We start from the raw sequence: 19,807 nt of genomic DNA on the forward strand, positions 1-19,807 counted from the left end.
GGAAAAAAAACAATAAGAAAAATCACATTTAATTGATAGTTAGAAGAAAAGAACAAACCACGAGTGAGTTTTGTGCGATTTCAATATGCTATAAGCTTGGTTCTTTCTGAAGTATGAATTGCTCAAGTTTTCCTGGCTTGCTCATTGATATCAAATCATGTCTAGTGAAAAGCATTTCCAAAGCTGTTCTAGGGTTGAAACCTCATTTTTTCTCTGCAATAAGGAAATTTAAAGCGTTGATTAATAAAACTGTTTTCCAGATTAACTATGACAGGATGTACTGTTGGAAAATAAGAGAAGTTTTTTTTTATAACTTTTAATATCATATAATTATCTATTATCTATTTTATTATTTTCCTATCTATATTGTTGAAAACATGGCTTTCAAAACTGGACCAGACCAAATGGTCAGACCGGTTGACATAGGAACCAGTTCCGGTTCCGTTTCACCCTAAAACTGTTCCTGGGCCAAAAATTGATGATTTAGTCAGTGACCCAATAACACGGGTGGTCAAACCGTCAACCTGGACAACAGTTTTGACCATTTTATTTTAATTATTTTTATTTTTTAAATCAGAATAGACTATTTGTTCAAAATTGGATAATCGGACCATTTGACCCAGGAACTGGTCCCCAAAACAGTTCCATATCCGGTTCAGTTGAAAATAGTACCGTCAGAGTCAGACTTTTTTATAATTAAAAAACTACTATTAAATTATAAATAACTGGATCTAACCAAACCGGTGCCAACATAACAATCTGTCACCATCAGTCTTACTGATGGTGAGGGGAGTAATAGCAGGAATAGAGATCTAGAACTGGAACCGGAATGGGCTATTCTGATTTTAACTGTTTGGTTGGGCAGAACCAAAATCCTATTCCCATTTCTGCTAGAATGGCATTTTCTCTATTTGAAGGAATGGTCATTTCCTACTCCACCCTTGGTAATGTAATCCCATTCCTGTTTATTTCAATTCTCATTCCTGTCTGAACAAAAAATAAACAGAGAATAGACCATTCAAATTCCGATTCCCATTCCCAAAGATTTTGATTCTGATTCCAACTGTAAACCAAACAGACCCTTAGTTCATAAATTGTCTACCCACTCCAAAAAAGGCCACATAACTTAATCCTCCTTTCCATTGCAAACATTCACTAGATTAATACATGCAAACACCACTGACATGGAATTCAGATTCTGATGCCTCACTAAGGCTATGTTTGGTTTGAAGGAAAAAGTAGGAAAAGGAAAGGAAAGATAAAGAAACCCTTAAAAACCTTGTATACGTTTTGACACCTTTCTCTTCCTTTCCCTACATTTTCTTTCAAACCAAACATAGCCTAAGAAAAACATGATAATTGATAAAATGCTCCAAATTCCGCTTCGAAAGGATCCTGGATCTCGCCTAATTCCCCTCTTGCAGCCACCAAAAATTGCTTATTATTTAGATAAAAATCAGAAGCTATTATCCCTAATTTTGTGATTCATACCTCCGTCCCAAACAAGAAAAAGTATCAGGTGGAAGAAATTGTTGAGATAACAGGGTAGTATTGCAAATTCTTAAAAAATTATTACTTTCATCCTGTTTACATGAATTATAGGTTTTATTAACCATATTCAAAACCCCAAGGGCAGTATTTTTCAGAGTAGGCAAAAAATTCTCTCATTCATAAAACCACCCAAATTTAATACCAAAAATTGAAAGCCAAGACAAAAGGTCCCAAACAGCACGAGTAAAAGGGCAAATAAAAAATAAATGAGAATTGCTTTCTGGTTCGCCTTGGCATGAAGGACAAACATCATCAATAAGTCTCCCTTTTTTACTTGAAATGTATAATTTTTTCAATTTTTATTATTTTATGCAATTTTCTAAAATTTGGCTTAAATATATATTTTTATTTTTTAACATTTTATATATTTTTTGTAATTTTCATCAATTAGTGTATCTTTTACAATTTCTGATTTTTGACTGAAACACATTTTGGATAAACAGGTGATGAAAGTCAGGGTGGGTTATAACCTATTAACAATAGTTATAATGGGTCACTAGTGGGTTGTGGGCAATTAATGGATGGATTGACAGTCAATCCGCACCAAACCATTCCACCCCTCAGTTAAACCGTGGGCCACGTGAGTTACTGAGTGGTGAGTGGTCCTGGTTGATCCAAAAACCTTGGCTGTTGGGGGCCAACGGCTTAGGCCGTTGAGAATACTTATGAACATAACATATTACCATGTGAGTGGAGTTAAAGTAGGGGTGCTTACGGTTCGATTAATCGAATTGTGGAGTAATTTTCTGATCGAACCAATAAGTTTGGTTTTACATTCAACCGAATTAAAATCGAATTGATACAGTTTGGTTTTTTGATTTTTTTTATGCCTTTAAAATTAAGAAAAAAAAAAAGAAAAACACGGTAATTGGGATCACCAGCGTCGCTAAGATGCATTAGCCTCTAACTTGCAGGCCGAGCCTCTAGTGTCATGGATCGCCGGTGTCAGAGGCTGTCGGTGAATCGTTCGGAGGGCGGAGAGCCAAAGGCCAAAACCAGAGAGAGTCTGAGAGGTGAGAGAGAGAGAGAGAGAGTTCAGAGAGAAACTGAGAGGCGAGAGAGAGCTCAGAGAGAGAGAATTCAGAGAGACTGAGAGGCGAGAGAGAGAGAGAATTCAGAGAGACTGAGAGGCGAGAGAGAGAGAGAGAGGAGAGAGAGAGAGTTTAGAGAGACTGAGAGGCAAGAGAGAGAGTTTAGAGAGAGACTGAGAAGCAAGAGAGAGAGAGTTCAGAGAGAGACTGAGAGGTGAGAGAGAGAGTTTAGAGAGACTGAGAGGCGAGAGGGAGAGAGGGAGTATGAGAGAGTGAGAGTCCAAGAGAGAGAGAGAGGGAGTATTAGAGAGTGAGAGTCCAAGAGAGAGAGAGAGGGAAAGAAAAAGAAGGCCTTTGCAGCGGCCAACGGGTGTCAATCTGCCAGACGACTTAGACTGGCAGCTAGCGGGTGCCAGATTGGCGAACCTGTCTCAACTCTCAGTTCAGCAATCTAAACACTCTCAGACTGTTGAACGTTTTTATTTGATTTTTAAAAAATAAAATATAATATTAATATATAATATATATATATTAATATATAAATAATATTAATATGATATATATATATATATTGGTCGATTCGGTTAACCAATTTTTCGGTTTGGTTTTTACGGTTTTTTTTTCTCACCCCTAAATAAAAGAGTAATTGCATCACCAAAAAGTTAAACATGCGTATGAATGGGTTAACACATGGTTTTCAAAACCGGATTAGACCAAACGATCGGACTGGAAAAACTGGGAACCGGTCAGGTGACTGGTTTTGGTTTTCCCCAAAGCCGAATTTTCTTAAAAAACCGTTGATTTTGATCAACAAATCGCTGACCCAAGCAATTAATCATTTGAACGGTTTTGACTATTATTTATTTATTTATTTATTTTTATCAAAATGGGCCGACCGTTCCACTTTATAACCTGACCCTGATCGATTCGGTCTCCGGGTCGATTTTAAAAACAATGGGTTAACGTGTTAAGTTTATGACTCTCAACTTACCAACAGCCACTATTTGTTCCTTAATATGCATGGATTAACGAAAATTCGTTAGCCCAGAAGAGAGAGAGAGATAACGAAAATTAACTGTTATGAAAATGAAAACATGGGCGATTGTGTAAATAAAAGCGATTATGAGCGTAATAGTTTACCATTTTTTTTTGTTGTTTTAAAGGAACTACAGAAGCTTAGCCTATTAAATTTAAATAATGGAGAACGAGATTAATTCATTTTAAATACCCAATTGAAAAGAAGTCCAGCAAGGCGGGGGCAAGTGACAGCTCAAAAGTTACAACCACATGTTTATTCTTTACATTGTGGAGCGGAATTGGATTTAAATTCCTGCTGCCTCGATCGATCAGTTCTGTGAAAATGATATTTGCTAAAAAGTCAAGGTGGTGGGGATTCTCTCTACATCTAGTTATTTACAAAGCGTGAAAACGCCATCTTGATATGATATCCTTCTTGATCTTGACAGGTGTGGTAAGTGTCAGTCGATTCTCACGAAGCCTAATTGAATCCAAAATGTACTTATTGTTGAAGATGATCTGATCTATTGTATAAATATAGTAGAAACTAGGACGTTAAGTAGCGCTATCAGTGGGCCTATTATTGGTCCAATTCGACCCGGTCCACAATGAGTCTATTACAGATGGGTCAGATTTAATTTAATCTGACGAATGCTTTGGACCATTCTGCCCATTTCAATGTATGGATTGTCTAAATTGCTCAAATTGATTTTAATTTAGATTGGGACCAATCCAAATTTGGTCCATTGACACTCATAATACTCTTATCTTGTGTGGATCGGATATTGGTTCAACCCGATTCAGTTCAGCAATATAAATTCATTGCAAATGGACCACATCCGGTTGTATCCGATAAATACTTTGGACCATTAAGTCTGGGCTGTTCCAAATTTTCAATTCAATATATCTTATTGGTCCTTCCAATCCATTTAAATTGATTTTGATTGGGACAGGGTCCAACCCAGACCTGGTCCATTAACACCCCTACTTGTAAGACATGCCTTCTATGATTCGCTGAATCAAGTGGTACAAACTGTGAAAATTTATGCCTCTAGAATTAGGATGGAGTCTTACCTTCACTGTGGGGGTTTATGGGTTTGATGAAAGCCCTAGTGATTATAAAATTGCAAACAAAACGAGAAAACAAGAGGTCTGACATGAAATTTCTGACAATTTTATTTGAATATTAATTATTATTTAGATATAATTATGGATAATTATTGTGTTTTTTTAATGATTAATAAATATGCATATGCATTGTACATCACAATTTCAAATGACGATGATAGATGATAATTTTAGTTTTCTTAATTATAGGAACCCATGTAACGTGAATACAAGTAATCAAAGTATGGTGTATTAGTGTATTTTAATTTCCTTATTGCAACCTAGAGACCTAACTTCAAATCTTCTTGTAGTTTATATATAGATGTCTTAACTTATAGTTGAAATGAAGATCCAAATTGATTCACTTGTTATTGTGAGAAATTTCTAAGTATGTTTCATCCTAAGCCACATTTTTTGCAAAGTGACATTGACTAGGTCAACAAATGTGATCTTATTGGTTGGATTGCTGACCTATTTGGCCAAATCAATGGGCCACGGTTAAGACATTCATTCTCTTTTTATGTTTTCTTTTTTTTTTGTCACTTTCATCATTGATAACAATAATTCTTATTTTTTCAAATAACTTTGTTTAATATGATGAATAAATAATACTAAAATGCTCAAATTTCTACAAATTTATAAAGATTTTTATTATTTAATGTATGACACCACAAACTGACTTGTTTGATTAGGAGGAATATAGTTCAACTGATTTTTGAAACATTGGCTTTTTATTTGTGTCTTTTATCCCATGGTAAAAATGGCTGGTTAAAAGCAAGTTTGCTTGCAAAAAAAAAAAAAACTATTGATGTTATCAACGTTATGGTGACCCAGCTAATTGAACCATCAAACATTTTAAACTAGTCAAGAGGTCAGAAGTTAGATATTAATTCTCTTTTTCTCCTATTTTGTGTATTATATTTTCATCATTAATAAAAATAATTCTTATTTATCACAATTACTTTTTTAAATGAAATGTGATTCATACTTCTGTAATGGTCTCGGGTTCGTCACATGCCTGTGTATCTCCGAAGTTCATCGCAGGACTGTGTTGTAGGTTTATCACAAGGTCGTATGCGTCTAAGGTTCATCGTGGGACCGAACTCATAAAATTCATCGTGGGTCTAACTAGAACTTATTTTAGGCTCGGGTTAAGCGTGAGTCCATCACGAACGTATGATGAACTGTGACTTTATTACAAACATGTGGTGCGCTATGAATTCATCGCAAGTGACTGGTAAACTAAAGACTAATCGCAAACGTCCATATGTTATCGATTCAGTGTCTTTTGGACTCTGAAGGACTGAGCAAACACTATGTACCTACACAAGTTTGTATGTATATATTTATAACTACTTCCAACCCTGTTAGTAGAGCTCTTACTTTGGCATCATAACTTGAAGTTGCCCAACAAGCCTTGCCTTCAGCAATGGTTTCACCTATGGTGTGTTCGAGAATGAATGCTCGTCCTACATGCCCTATTTGATGATCAAATGAACCATCAATCTGCAGATTGTTTGTACAATGAAATTGTGGGGTGAAAGGTATGTGACGTGTGTAGGCTTAGCAAAAAGTTGACCCAACCCGTGAATCCAACCCAATCCAACTCGAAAAAACAGGGTTAGGGTCTCATATTTAACTACTTGAATGTGAGAATGACCCAACCCGGAAAAAGCTAGGTTGGGTTGGATTGGGTCATGGATCAACCCGTTGACCTGATTGTCAAGTTTAATTGGGACTATTTATGCATTGTTAGAAATTTCCACTCTTTAATTTTTTCTATTTAGTCTTTGCACTTTATTGTTTACTCTTTAAATTGTTAAATATTCAAGTTTTTTTATTTTATATTTGGAATTTTAAGGTTAATTCCTTTAATTTTGACATTTTTCATGTAGTTTTTCTTTATTTTTTTGGGATGACCCGAATTGACCCATGAATCTAGCATTTGATAACCCAACCTAAAATCAACCCGATCCAAAATCAACCCGAAGTATCTTAACCCAACCCACTCAACTCAATTGCCAGGTCCCAGGTCTAGACGTGTGCAAGATTTGGGGATTGGGTTCAACTATGACTATGCCCATTCCAACACCTACAATGCTAGCTTGTTTCTAGAACCATGAACCATCGCTTTTTGCATGATACACTTGCGTAGGCGTGGATGAAAAGAGTAATTGAAGCCAATATTCTTTTAATTAAAAAGATAAATAAAGAACTAAATGGGGTTACTTGAATACATCCCCTTCCTTACCCAACACCACCTTGAAAGATAAAACCACTTATTATTATTGATTATTGTAAGTATAATTTCTTACTCTCCATCAAAGTGTGAAATGTGCCCTGTGCCACCAAAGCAAAAAGCAAATGATAGGCTCAGTTTTTTGTTTGAAGTAAAAAGTAGGAAAAGGAAGGGAAACTTTTGCAAACCTTGTATAAGTTTTTCAGTTTTCCCTTTCTTTTTCCTATCATTTCTTTCAAACCAAACATAATGATAGTGATGTATTTATTTAAAAAGATATATAATGTGCCCAGTGATTTTACATTCTAATATAAACATTTTTCGAAAAAATTAATGGTACATCCAATGCATCATGCATTAAAAGACATGATTGGTTAAATGTAATAATAATTAAAAATATATTTTATAAAATTTCAATCAATAAAAATGTAATTGATTGAGATATAAATTTAATATGCAATCAATATTAACAAATGCATCGTGGTTCAACTCACATTTTTGTAAAGAAATACTTTATAGTTGATACAAAATTTAATAAAATATCTGTATTAATTAATATTTTTTTAAATTTTGCTAATTAAGCGATGCAAAAAATTTGGGAGAAGTATAATTCTGAAATTACAGCCCCTGTAGTCTATTAATAGGCCCCTATAAACCATATTCTGTACGTAAATTTGACATCGATCCATGATCAACATTTATCCCACTTCTACAGTAAAAATAAGAAGTCTGAGTGGACTGAACAGTCATTCTCCCAACAAATTTTGGCCGTAACGGCCTGCGCTGTCAACAGGGCTTTTCCTGCCTGATACGTTTGTATCTCCAACTCCAACCATGCATTCGGCATTATTACGGTTTACATTAAGTCTCTGTTAACTGCTAACTTGCTAGGTTAACGTGATTTGCGTGAAGAGCCCTAGTGATTAGATCTATTCGGATCGGGTTTTTACTCTCTATTAACAGATTTTTCTAAGGCCCGAATCCGAGCCCAGCCCGACCATTGGGCCTACAACTTGGGCCCGAGTCTGGCCCTCATAAAAAAGCTCGAAGCCCGGGTGAGCCCGAGCCCGAAATTTAGCCCATAATATTACTATTGTTGAAGCGGCTGAATAGAGAGAGAGAGAGTGAGAGAAACTATAAAGAAAAAAATAAAAAAATATATATATTAAATTATAAATATATATATTTCAATAAATACTATATTATTTATATATTTTATATAATATATAAAATACATATTATATATTTTATAAAATATATAATGTTGAATCGGGCCGGGCCAGGCTTGGGCCGGGCTTTTTTACAAATCTCGAACCCGGCCCATAACACAGTCGGGCTTATTGTGTTAGGCCCGAGGTAAGGCCTAATTACATGACCAAACCCGACCGGGGTGCGGGCCGGGCCATCGGGCTACCCGGCCCATGAACAGGTCTTCGTAAATTACGTTAACAAACGAGGCTAACTTGGTCCTGAGAAAATCAATCAACAAAATCCAACCCCCAGTTACTGCTCTTGGTTGAAACTTGTCTCTGTCCTGTCGATACGATTATCTCTGTAAACGGTGCTGGCATCCTCTCCACCTTTTTACAGTTTTACTTCGCACGTTCTTTGCTCCCGAATCTCTGTGATACTCTCACTTTTCCACTCGTTCCAGGCTTCCAGCTTTACTCTCTTTGTATTCATTCTCTTTCTTTCATTGGAATCTCCGTTCATATATTCAGGCTATAGTCGCCGGAATCTGGCTCGATTTTTCTGATAAGAATGGAAGATTATTTGCAGCTTTTCGTGGACGAAACCAACTTTTACAACCGTATTGTTCTTGGCAGCTTTTTGCCGGAGAATCTCTGGAAACCGCTCCCTCACTTCCTCCAAACGTGGATTCGGAATTACATTGGAGCAACGGCCATTTATTTCATCTCTGGATTTCTATGGTGCTTCTATATCTACTACTGGAAGCGAAATGTTTATCTTCCTAAAGGTATCATCTTTTTTATTTTCTTTTTTCTTCCCTTGATTTTATCATCGAAAGACTTCTCTCTTGGATCTTTTTATGTCTCTGTTAATCTTTGTTGTATTGGAAAGGATGAGCTCCTTGAATATTCTCTTCTAGCTGTTTGTTATTCTCTTCTAGTTCTCTTCTACTGCTATACTCGAAGTTCTGATCTAATTTGTTCTCTGGATGCTTGACCTCTATGGTCTTATTTGTACCTTCATTTTTGCTCTTTTCTTTTTGTTTTCTGATTGAGAACTATGCTTTTATTTTTTTCCCGACAAGGAGAAGATGGTAAGTGATACAACAATGTTGAAAAGTCATGATTCCCAATATAGTCATCTCCGCATCTGACAGCCGGCATGTAGTTCTGCCTCTCCGTGTGGATCACTCTAGAGTTCATTGTTTAGTGACCTTTGGAAGTTGGAATTCCATGTGATTTCTTGGATTTACGCACAAGGCTTGTTCCACATGAACTATCTGGATCACGTGATGAGTTTGTTATCTCAATGGCGTTACAACTTTTCCACAATCAGTGAATTCATTCCTTTTCTTTGAATTTCTGGCATGGTTACATAAATGACTATGCAGTCTGTCCTCTGCTTTGAATTTCCGTTTGGCACTACTTTGATAGGATCACACGACTTGTCTAGCCTGATGGATCAAGTGATTTAGAGTCCTACTCTTGAATATCTGCTTATGACCAATGTGATAGCATCATAACGCAACGTTTTTGGTTTGGTGAATCAGTGGTTGTTGAAACTTACCTTGCAAGTTGCTTGTTGTAATTGATGTAATAGGACTTTTTTCTTTGTTGCCACCGTGATTTACTAATTTTGGCTCCACTAGATAATCTATTTAGATCTTATTATACATATTCAGAGCATTCTAGCTTCCCCCATCATTGGGACTTGAGGCTCATCTTCTATGGATTTCTTTTAAGCTGTATTTAATAGGATGGTGCTAGGCTGGTCCTGATAAGCATTGTTTTGGGATTTGGGATGCCTGAGCATCTAAAACAATAAAATGTGTTTTGAGTTGATGTACTGAAAACACAGACCATGAGACACATTTGGATAGCTTCGATGCTATAGACCAACTTCAAATTGTGGATTAGAACCATCTTTGCATTTTCCTATTTACTAATGTAGATGTATTTCATTATTGACACCCAAGAAGAGAACATTAACAGTAAAAAGAATACAATAATGAGCTTCTACTGATAATAATACGCTTAAAATGTAATAAAGCACATAAAGTATGCACTGCATTGGTTTACAGATATTAGGCACTTCATAGCAAGTTTTAAGATGAAATTGCAGTACCTTGTATCAATAACTGTACTGTTATTGTTGGGTGCATGTGGGCACATTACGAATCCAGAAAAAACTCAGAACAAAAAAAAAGTTAGGAATTTGGAAGATCTTTACATATCCCATGCCCAATGTCAACACAGAGACCTTGAGGCAAAATGAAAGATCTAGGTATCATAGATTGGTCATTATTATTTGTCAAATTGACAAATTCCATATTTAAATAGCTTCATATTTCAATGGATGAGTGTCAGCAGAATTACTAGAGTACAGAACATTGATATTGACCTCAGGCAAATATCATATGGTTGACTGTTAATAAGCCTGAGACATGTTTTCTTGGTTACTTACATTTCTGAACTTTAAGTGGATATTTTAATTACACAATGGAACACTGATGAACTACATTTGCTAGTGTACGTTTAGTCTTACCTTTTTCCTCTTCATCCTTAAATTTGATAATAGCTCATAAATTATACATCTCAAAAGGATTAAAGCATGCAGAGGATTTCTATTCATTTGGTTCATGCTGTAAATTATGCATGAGTTCCTTTTCTTTCCCAATTCTCACTTGGACTACACAGTTTCATGAAAATTTGTACCTTTTATAACAGATTGACACTGGATTTTGGAATGTGGCTTCATTGGTACATTGGTATCTTTACATTTTTATTCATGGGATCTTTTTTGTGTCTATCTGGATGAAAAACTTCCAACCTAAAAGGAAGAAAACCAAAAAATTTAATTGGAGTTAAGGTTCAAGTCATACTTCACTATATACTGATATTTTGAGTATTGAAATAGGATCTCTTTTTAGAAATTTCAAGTTGACATTTCGAAGTTCTGGTTTAATGCTGTTTGTACAGATGCCATCCCTTCAAACAAGGCCATGTTTTTGCAAACATTTGTTGCAATGAAGGCCATGCCATGGTATTCTGCTCTTCCAACACTTTCAGAGTACATGGTTGAGAATGGCTGGACAAGGTGTTTTTCTAGAATAAATGATATTGGATGGTCTGGTTACCTTGTGTATTTGGTAGTATATTTAGCAATTGTTGAATTTGGGATTTACTGGATGCATAGAGAGTTGCACGACATAAAACCTCTGTACAAGTATCTTCATGCAACACATCACATCTACAACAAGCAGAACACACTTTCTCCATTTGCAGGTAACTTTTACTCTGTATCTTATTCTATTGCCATTAAATATTCGTTGCAGGCTAAACGAAGAAATTTTGAATTATATGTTACTTGTGTCTATTCATGTAAAAGTTAACATGTCTTCATTAATAATGCTGTTTCTAAGCATTGGACTAAATTTTTTTTGTGCATGTTTAAGCCTGTACATAAGGCCAAAAGTCCTCATGATTACTTTTGTCACTTCTCGGAATCTATGAAATGATTATTGGTGTTATCAAGCTGTTTTATGTGACTTGACAACTCTGGATAGCCAATAGCCCAGACCAACATGACTAGTACTCTTTATGTGATACACATCAGGATGCCACCACTCTTTTATCAAGGTCCAACTTCCCAATTTCCGTAATCAAGAGTCCAGTTTAGGTAGGGGCCATTACTTGGTGATGCTAAAATCTCAGGCTGAAAAGCATGAGAATGCTGATTTGAGCCTGGGGGCTGCCACTTTGTGCAACGAATACCCCAGATAGCTGGAACCAACAGTGGGTATTGGCCTTTTTAGAGTTGGTCCAGTTTAGACATTGGCAACATGTTTTTGCCCATTGTCCATGATATTAACTAAAACCTTTGTTATAATAGGAAGGTTAAAATGGTAAAAGAAGAAATGAACTAAAGCAGGAGGCCAATGAACATGGCAGCATCAACATGTGGTGAGAGAGGTTAACAATTGGTTAGGTGTGGACTGCAATTGGGTCAATAAAACAGCTAATACTGTAGCAGACTTGCAAGACAAGGAGTAAATGGGGATGCCTTGTTTTGGGAGGAAATCATGTAAGGGGCTTTAATAAGCATAAAGGGATTAGGTAGCTGATGCCAACTTACCTGCTGTAATCTATGTAAATACTACCATAGGTACATTTCATTATTGAAGAAAATTTACTATACACACATACACACAATCATACATACAAAATAATAAAAACTGATCAACGTATAGTTTTCTTAGAAACCACCATGGACTTGATTTGGTCATGTACTTCAAGAGTTCTGCAGATCCCCATAGACAATGGAGTTCCAATCTAAAAACTAAGCTGTATTAGTTTACTACTTTGAGTTCATTTGCAATGGGCTCCAGATGATTCTATTATCTATTATTACCCCACTATTTTTTTTTTTTTTTCTTTTGTGATGTCTATAGAATTAGATTTGCCTTTGGCTATTTGACCCTTTCCTTCCACATGCTCTATATGGTAACCAACGAAAAGAAGATCCAAATACTCCTAATGTGTAGGACATGTATAGGTGTTTTAGTACAAAAAAAAAGTCAGTACTTTTGAGATAATCATGCAATTTCTTTTATTGCTCATGCTCTGTTTCCAATGTAACTTTGTTTGGTGCTGAGGCTGTAATTCTTTCTTACCTCTTGTATACTTTTACTTATGATGGCCCCATGCATGGGGCCAACATGTGGGGTTCATACAAGGGACCTGCAGGTGGAACCCACATATGAAACCTATCTATTTTTCTTTTTCTGCCGCAACCAAATGAAACAAAATAAAAATGGGTAAAAATTGAACCTCAATTTTACTCACTAAATTTTACTCTGTAAGGTTTATTTCAACACAAGCATCATCTTTCTATGTTCCTTCCATATGTATTAGATTTATATCTTAAATCAGAAATTTCTGTATGCTTTAATGAAATTGCACTCCACATTTTCCAAAGCTGCCTTCCATGGAATATTTGTGATAAAGTGATGAGAGCTTTATGTAGTTTTTCTTATGTCATAAAGATATCTCTAGCCCTCCCCCCTCCAACCCATTCTCAGGGCAGGTTTTTATGCTTATCTCATGCAGTGTTTTGGTAGATTTGGTAAGAGGGTAATTTAAGATACTCCAGAAAAAGAAAAGTAATATTTCAGGTTACAATTGAGTTGTTACATCAAAATCATCCGCTTGGTGAAGTATCTGGAGATATTTCAGACAGATGATGGTAGATTCTATCATAAAGAATGTGTCTAGGTGTCATTTATAAATCAAAAACATTGACACTTATATCTGAAACTAATCAGATGAGTGGTCATTCCTCATTCAGTATTTTTGATTAAACATCTGAAAGGCACAATCAGGGTGGCTGATTCTTCAAAAGCAGAAATCCTGGCTGCACTCACAGGTCTTTGAATTGCTAAAGAGAAGGGCTGGTCTGCTCTAACCATTAAAGGAGACTCTGCAAATACAATAAGATGGTTAGGGGAGAAGGAGGGAGGCCCTTGGAGGCTAGTTCATTACTTGACCGAAGCCAGAGATATTCTGAACACCATGACTGTAAATTTAATCTGGATTTCCAGAGAATTAAATACTACAGCTGATGGTTTAGCTAAATTGGGTACCTTCAGGGAAATCATGTACAGTGAAAGAAATCTGCCCCTGTAATTTCCTCTTGTTGGTTCAGCTGTAGCATGTACATTTCCTCATGTACCTGACTTCTTTTTTAATATAATATTATAGTCAGTTATATTTAATGTCTTCATTAATAATGCTGTTTCTAAGCATTGGACTAAATTATTTTTGTGCATGTTTAAGCCTGTACATAAGGCCAAAAGTCCTCATGATTACTTTTGTCACTTCTCGGAATCTATGAAATGATTATTGGTGTTATCAAGCTGTTTTATGTGACTTGACAACTCTGGATAGCCAATAGCCCAGACCAACATGACTAGTACTCTTTATGTGATACACATCAGGATGCCACCACTCTTTTATCAAGGTCCAACTTCCCAATTTCCGTAATCAAGAGTCCAGTTTAGGTAGGGGCCATTACTTGGTGATGCTAAAATCTCAGGCTGAAAAGCACGAGAATGCTGATTCGAGCCTGGGGGCTGCCACTTTGTGCAACGAATACCCCAGATAGCTGGGACCAACAGTGGGTATTGGCCTTTTTAGAGTCGGTCCAGTTTAGATATTGGCAACATGTTTTTGCCCATTGTCCATGATATTAACTAAAACCTTTGTTATAATAGGAAGGTTAAAATGGTAAAAGAAGAAATAAACTAAAGCAGGAGGCCAATGAACATGGCAGCATCAACATGTGGTGAGAGAGGTTAACAATTGGTTAGGTGTGGACTGCAATTGGGTCAATAAAAAGCTAATACTGTAGCAGACTTGCAAGACAAGGAGTAAATGGGGATGCCTTGTTTTGGGAGGAAATCATGTAAGGGGCTTTAATAAGCATAAAGGGATTAGGTAGCTGATGCCAGCTTACCTGCTGTAATCTATGTAAATACTACCATAGGTACATTTCATTATTGAAGAAAATTTACTATACACACATACACACAATCATACATACAAAATAATAAAAACTGATCAACGTATAGTTTTCTTAGAAACCACCATGGACTTGATTTGGTCATGTACTTCAAGAGTTCTGCAGATCCCCATAGACAATGGAGTTCCAATCTAAAAACTAAGCTGTATTAGTTTACTACTTTGAGTTCATTTGCAATGGGCTCCAGGCTTCCAAATACCACCTTAATCTCATAAAGTTCCACGATGCTATTTTGAGGGTGCAATCCCTAGTCAGAAGAAATTTGGTTAGTGCAGAGCAGAAATTCGGAAAGTTGGATACTTGCATTTGGAAAGTTCCGAGCAGAAATTTCCCAAAAAATGTTTTAGAGCAGAAATTCCCCAAAATGTGCTCCTGGAAGTCATGGGGTGTTGGATTTTGCTTCTCTCTTGTAAAGCACCTTACTCCTCTCTCTCTCTCTCTCACCAACACATACAGAGATGGAGAAGGAAACTGCTCTTACCACAACACCCATATCATTCTATCTGAGTTCCCCTTCTCTGGTGTGACGAAGTTCTCTAGTGACTTATCTAGATGGCTATATTCTTGGCAACCTGGGTCCTTAAGTTGTTGGGGTGTGTGTAAAAATTATTAGATGGCAGTTATCTTGGCAGAATTGAGTTTTAGTTGGATTTTAAGGGTTCAACAGGGCCATTTCTTGGTGCAATGGTAAAATCTTGGACTGACGAGCATGCTTTTAATAGAAGTGGATTTCTTTTCCATAATTCAGGGGGCTTAGCCGCTTATGCTTTCAGTTTCTATTGGGTTGTCACTTGTGACTTGTCATGGGTCTAGGTTGATGCAGGCTCCTAGGTAGTAATAAGTTAGATGAAGGCAAGGAAATCTACTGCCCTTGGAGACTATGCTACCGGATTAGAGTGGCTAGATCTTTGTTTTCCAGAGTGAACCCCTCATCGCACTAGTATTTTAAATTCTTAATCCAGTCAGTGAAGTAAGTTATATTGGCTCTTTTTCACTTTGAAACCAATGTTTTAAAACATGGATGCATGATGCAAGGCATTTCACTACCTAGAGGCGTGAGTCATAGTTCAGAACACAAGAGGCATAAGCCTCTTGAGCACAAGGAGGTGTTAACATCTTCAAGAGGGGGAGGAGGAAGAAGAAGAAGAAGAAGAAGAAGAAACCAAGGGAGTCTGGGAGCTCCACCCATGAGGTGTACGCCTCTGGTATGCCTATTGCCTTGTGCACCCAAGGCACATGCCTCAGAGGCATAAAAGCTTCCATCATGTCCCTCAGGGTGTATTGAGGGCACCTTTTCCTAGAGGCACCCCTCTAGGCATACACTTCCTGTGCCTTTTAAAACATTGTTCGAAAAATGCCTCTCCTTGTTGTAAACTAATTGTAGAGCTACCTGCTTCTTGGGGTTTGTATGCCTCATATTTGGGCCTTTCTTTTGTGTGTTGATACTTTTTTTATTCCCTCTTTTATCAGGTTTACATGTTAATACAATGCATTGCAGTTATTCATCAGAAAAAAAAAAGATTAACTACCAAATCACTTAATCTTCAAAAGATTGCTATCTAGGGCTGAGGAAAGAAATTTAGCAATGTAAACTATCCTATGCTACTGCTCCATGGTCTCCTCTATCAGCTTTTCCCAATCTAAGCTAACAAGAATGGAAATTTCTTAATCAAGGTTCAAAATTTTGTTACATGTTGGGTCATATTGGCTAATACATACTGTATTGGTGATACGACAAATATACATCTTTTGGGATTTGACTCATTTTAGGGGTAGGCAGGCCTAAGACCAAACCTCTGACCTATTTTTGAAAAAAAAAAAACAAACTAAAAGAAAATAGGAACAGTGTGGTACAAAGTACTGATACACCTCTTTGCTGTGTCTATACTTTGGACCTTGTTCTTAATCTCTCAATAACACTAATTAATTGTGTCACCCATGTTCTACTACTGAACATCATCTCTGCGTTATTGGGCAATGACACTCATCGCATTCCTGTTAAAGATTTGCATATCCACCGGTCAGGGGGGTTTCATAATAATGGGCATATCTCAAAATCTCACATATTCCCTCATTCTCAACTTCATAATGGGATATAACTTGAATAAATTCTTCTGAACCCAAGTAGTTTCCATAATACTTGAATGGAGATGATAATTGAGATATAATTAATATTTTCCTAGATGTAGTGAAATTAGTTTATACAATCTTTATTCCTCTCCTTACTTCTTAATGAAGCATAGTATACAAAGTGTGTGGCACATGGAGATGAAAAACACTATCCCATTAGTTTCCATATGATACATATTTGCTGCAATTAATGAACTCATTTTCCACATTAACCACCTGATTGTAAGTTTGTAACACAACTAGGGAAAAGGGACTAGACCACAGAATCATGGTCATCAAATTCAAGTATTGGTCATTTTTCTTTTGAAGGTGAGCCAGGGAATGGTTAACCTACTTTAATGGTCAATCAGAAGTGAAGATAAAGTTGAACTCAAGTCTGTTTTAATGGTTAACCTACTTTTAACAGTTTCACAAGCTGGCATCGAATAGGGTAAAAATTTACTTAAAATTATGTTCATTGTTTACTTGAAGTAAGAAGAATATGAATCGGTGATGCTAGTGAAAGTAACAGAAACATAGTGAATAATGGCCAGCAGGTATGAAGGTATGTTTCTTCTCGTGTTAACTGAAGATAAAGAGAATTTTGGAAATCTTTCATGATCCTTGACATAAAAAAAAAGCTTGTTGGACCCTCTTCATTTTGGATTGCCAAAAAAAAAGAAGCTTGTCAATTTCTCCGATCTTTCTTTTTGCAGCATTCTCAATGCATCTGCATCTTAAAAGACCTATAGAAGTTAAATTAGATGCTTTTGGTTTGAGTTTTATGAAGTTTCACAATTAGTACACCTACAGCAGTACACAGCACAAAGTTACTTTTCATTTAATCAGGATTTGAAATGGAAAACTGTAATAAGTACATTATTAATCAACAGATATTTTACTATTGGTTAAGGCTATCCGGGTCAGATTCCAGATATATTTGCTCCTTTATCACTGTTAGAATACCTTGTTATAACTGAAGTAACATGATCTTATACATTTTGAAATTCAATTATTCTGATATAAGCTAGCTACAGTCTATCTTGATGTTGTATTTACCTGTTATTATTCCCAGGTTTGGCATTTCATCCACTGGATGGGATTCTGCAAGCAGTTCCGCATGTAGTATCACTCTTCCTTGTGCCAACCCATTTCACAACTCACATGGTTCTCTTGTTCCTTGAGGCTATATGGACGGCAAACATTCATGACTGCATTCATGGCAACGTATGGCCTATCATGGGTGCTGGCTACCACACAATTCACCACACTACATACCGGCATAACTATGGCCATTACACAATATGGATGGATTGGTTGTTTGGAACTCTTCGTGATCCTTTGTCAGACTCAGCAAAGATGATTTGATGTGGTAATGTGGCCTTTCTACTTGCGGTGCAGGCAGACCCTGGGGCCTTGAATCTGCTTGTGTTGCCTAATGAGCGTTGTCGTTTGGTTCTTTCCCCCTTGTATTTGGTTAGGCTGGTGTAGTCGGTGTGTAAATTATGATGATTAAGTTGCTGCTAAAATTGATCTATTTCTGTCTGTCTGATCCTTCTTCTTTGGATCATTAACCTGGATGGTGGTGTAGATGATTCAGTTGAAAACTTGAAATAAAGAACCCCTACTATTAGAAGATCGAGTGCAAGGGAAGCAGTACAAGCAGTAGGATAAAAGTAAAAAGAGTAGTCTACAGAAAAGCTGATCAAGCCCAAGATATGTAAAGATTGGGGATGCCCCTGGCCCTGGAACTTCTTCTCTAAATCTTGTCTTCCCAGTTCCCACCGCCTCTCTCGCAATAAAGTCTAAGTCGATTAAGGAGTTGGTAACCGAATTATTCATGTAAATGAACTGTTTAGAAGAGCGGCTAGAGCCTTCGCCTCCGGCCTCCCTCGAGTAACTAGAATCTAATCCAAAAAAAATTTGTCGAGACCATTCGGTTGGTGGCGGACCTCTTTAATGATGCGACCAAGTTGATCTGTAGATAGGCAGTAGGCAGCTAGGCACTGATGAGGTTAATGGTTGCCATTTTTTTGTGGGGCTGGTTGATGAACTCTCTTCTTGGTTGAATGTAGACCTGTTCATGGGCCGGGTAGTTCGACGGGTTGGCCTGGCCCGGCTTGGCCCGTTATTAAGTCGGGTTTGGTCATAATTTTAGGCCTGTGGGTTGGGTTTTCTCAAAAAAGTCCGGTTTAAGCCCAAGCCCAACTTGATATTATATATTAAATAATAAAAATATATTTTATTTGATAAAAAAATATATAATATTTTTTCTTTGTTCTTTTTTTTTTCTCTTTTTTCTAAGTAATAGTGAGATGTTTATTATTCTTGAGTTTTGAAGGTTTTTAATATAAATAACACTTTTTATTGAATAAAAAAAGAAAAAGAATTATGTTTTTAAATTTTTGGCCAGGCTCGGGCTCAGTTTCGGGTTTTATATGAGGGCTGGGTTCGAGCTTAAGACTTAAGTCCAATGATCGGACCAGCCTTGAGCTTGAGTGTAATCTGTTGATACATATACAAAACCTGACCCTAACCCAGCCCGGCCTGGCCCATAAACAGATGTAATTGAATGTGGTGGTAAGCGGCAGTTTTCAAGGTCTTAAATTGGTCTTCATGTCTGGTTGGCAGGACGCCGATTGTGGAAAAATGACTACCAAGTAGTAATGTAATTGAGTGATTGGGGAGACGCGTGATCTAATCCCATTACCACCAAGATCGGGTGGGGTGGGGTAGGGATGGGGATGGTTATATCGGTTCAGGTTCTGATTTGTGACCTAAACAGTTTTTGCTGTCCTGAGCCAATTATGTATTTTAATAAGGTTCGGTTATGAACTTATGATAACTGAAAAACTTGTAGCCAATCAATTGGGATCATAAACGTGGTGATCTATTAAATTAGGGGGAGGGGGAATTGGTTAATAGCCATTCCGCCAGCATAGATTTTTCCAATTTAAGGCTTTATGGTTTTCTTGCAATTTTT

At 36.7% G+C, this 19,807-nt stretch overlaps 1 protein-coding gene across 2 annotated transcripts; it reads left to right on the top strand.

Annotated features, from left to right (window-relative positions):
* The first annotated feature begins 8,467 nt into the window (after positions 1 to 8,467).
* Positions 8,468 to 18,460, top strand: LOC104602594 (delta(7)-sterol-C5(6)-desaturase-like). Of its 2 annotated transcripts, XM_088899556.1 has the most exons (4): positions 8,468 to 8,923; positions 11,115 to 11,232; positions 11,332 to 11,420; positions 17,900 to 18,460. In XM_088899556.1, exons 1-4 carry the CDS (start codon positions 8,707 to 8,709, stop codon positions 18,190 to 18,192), a joined length of 717 nt encoding a protein of 238 aa, XP_088755682.1. In that variant the 5' UTR covers positions 8,468 to 8,706; the 3' UTR covers positions 18,193 to 18,460. The 2 variants fall into 2 exon arrangements, with proteins under 2 accessions (XP_088755682.1, XP_010264632.1); XM_010266330.3 differs by having other exon boundaries at positions 8,470 to 8,923; positions 11,115 to 11,420.
* The last annotated feature ends 1,347 nt before the right edge of the window (positions 18,461 to 19,807 follow it).

This window comes from Nelumbo nucifera, chromosome 3 (assembly GCF_055504915.1).
Source record: "Nelumbo nucifera cultivar China Antique chromosome 3, China Antique-T2T, whole genome shotgun sequence".
Classification (NCBI taxonomy): Eukaryota; Viridiplantae; Streptophyta; class Magnoliopsida; order Proteales; family Nelumbonaceae; genus Nelumbo; species Nelumbo nucifera.

Bases quoted from the DNA above. Each gene is read 5' to 3' on its own strand.
- LOC104602594 (XM_010266330.3), top strand. From the start codon at position 8,707: ATGGAAGATTATTTGCAGCTTTTCGTGGACGAAACCAACTTTTACAAC. The intron at 8,924-11,114 runs GTATCATCTTTT...CTGTTTGTACAG, and splicing joins AAATGTTTATCTTCCTAAAG to ATGCCATCCCTTCAAACAAG. The intron at 11,421-17,899 runs GTAACTTTTACT...TATTATTCCCAG, and splicing joins CACACTTTCTCCATTTGCAG to GTTTGGCATTTCATCCACTG.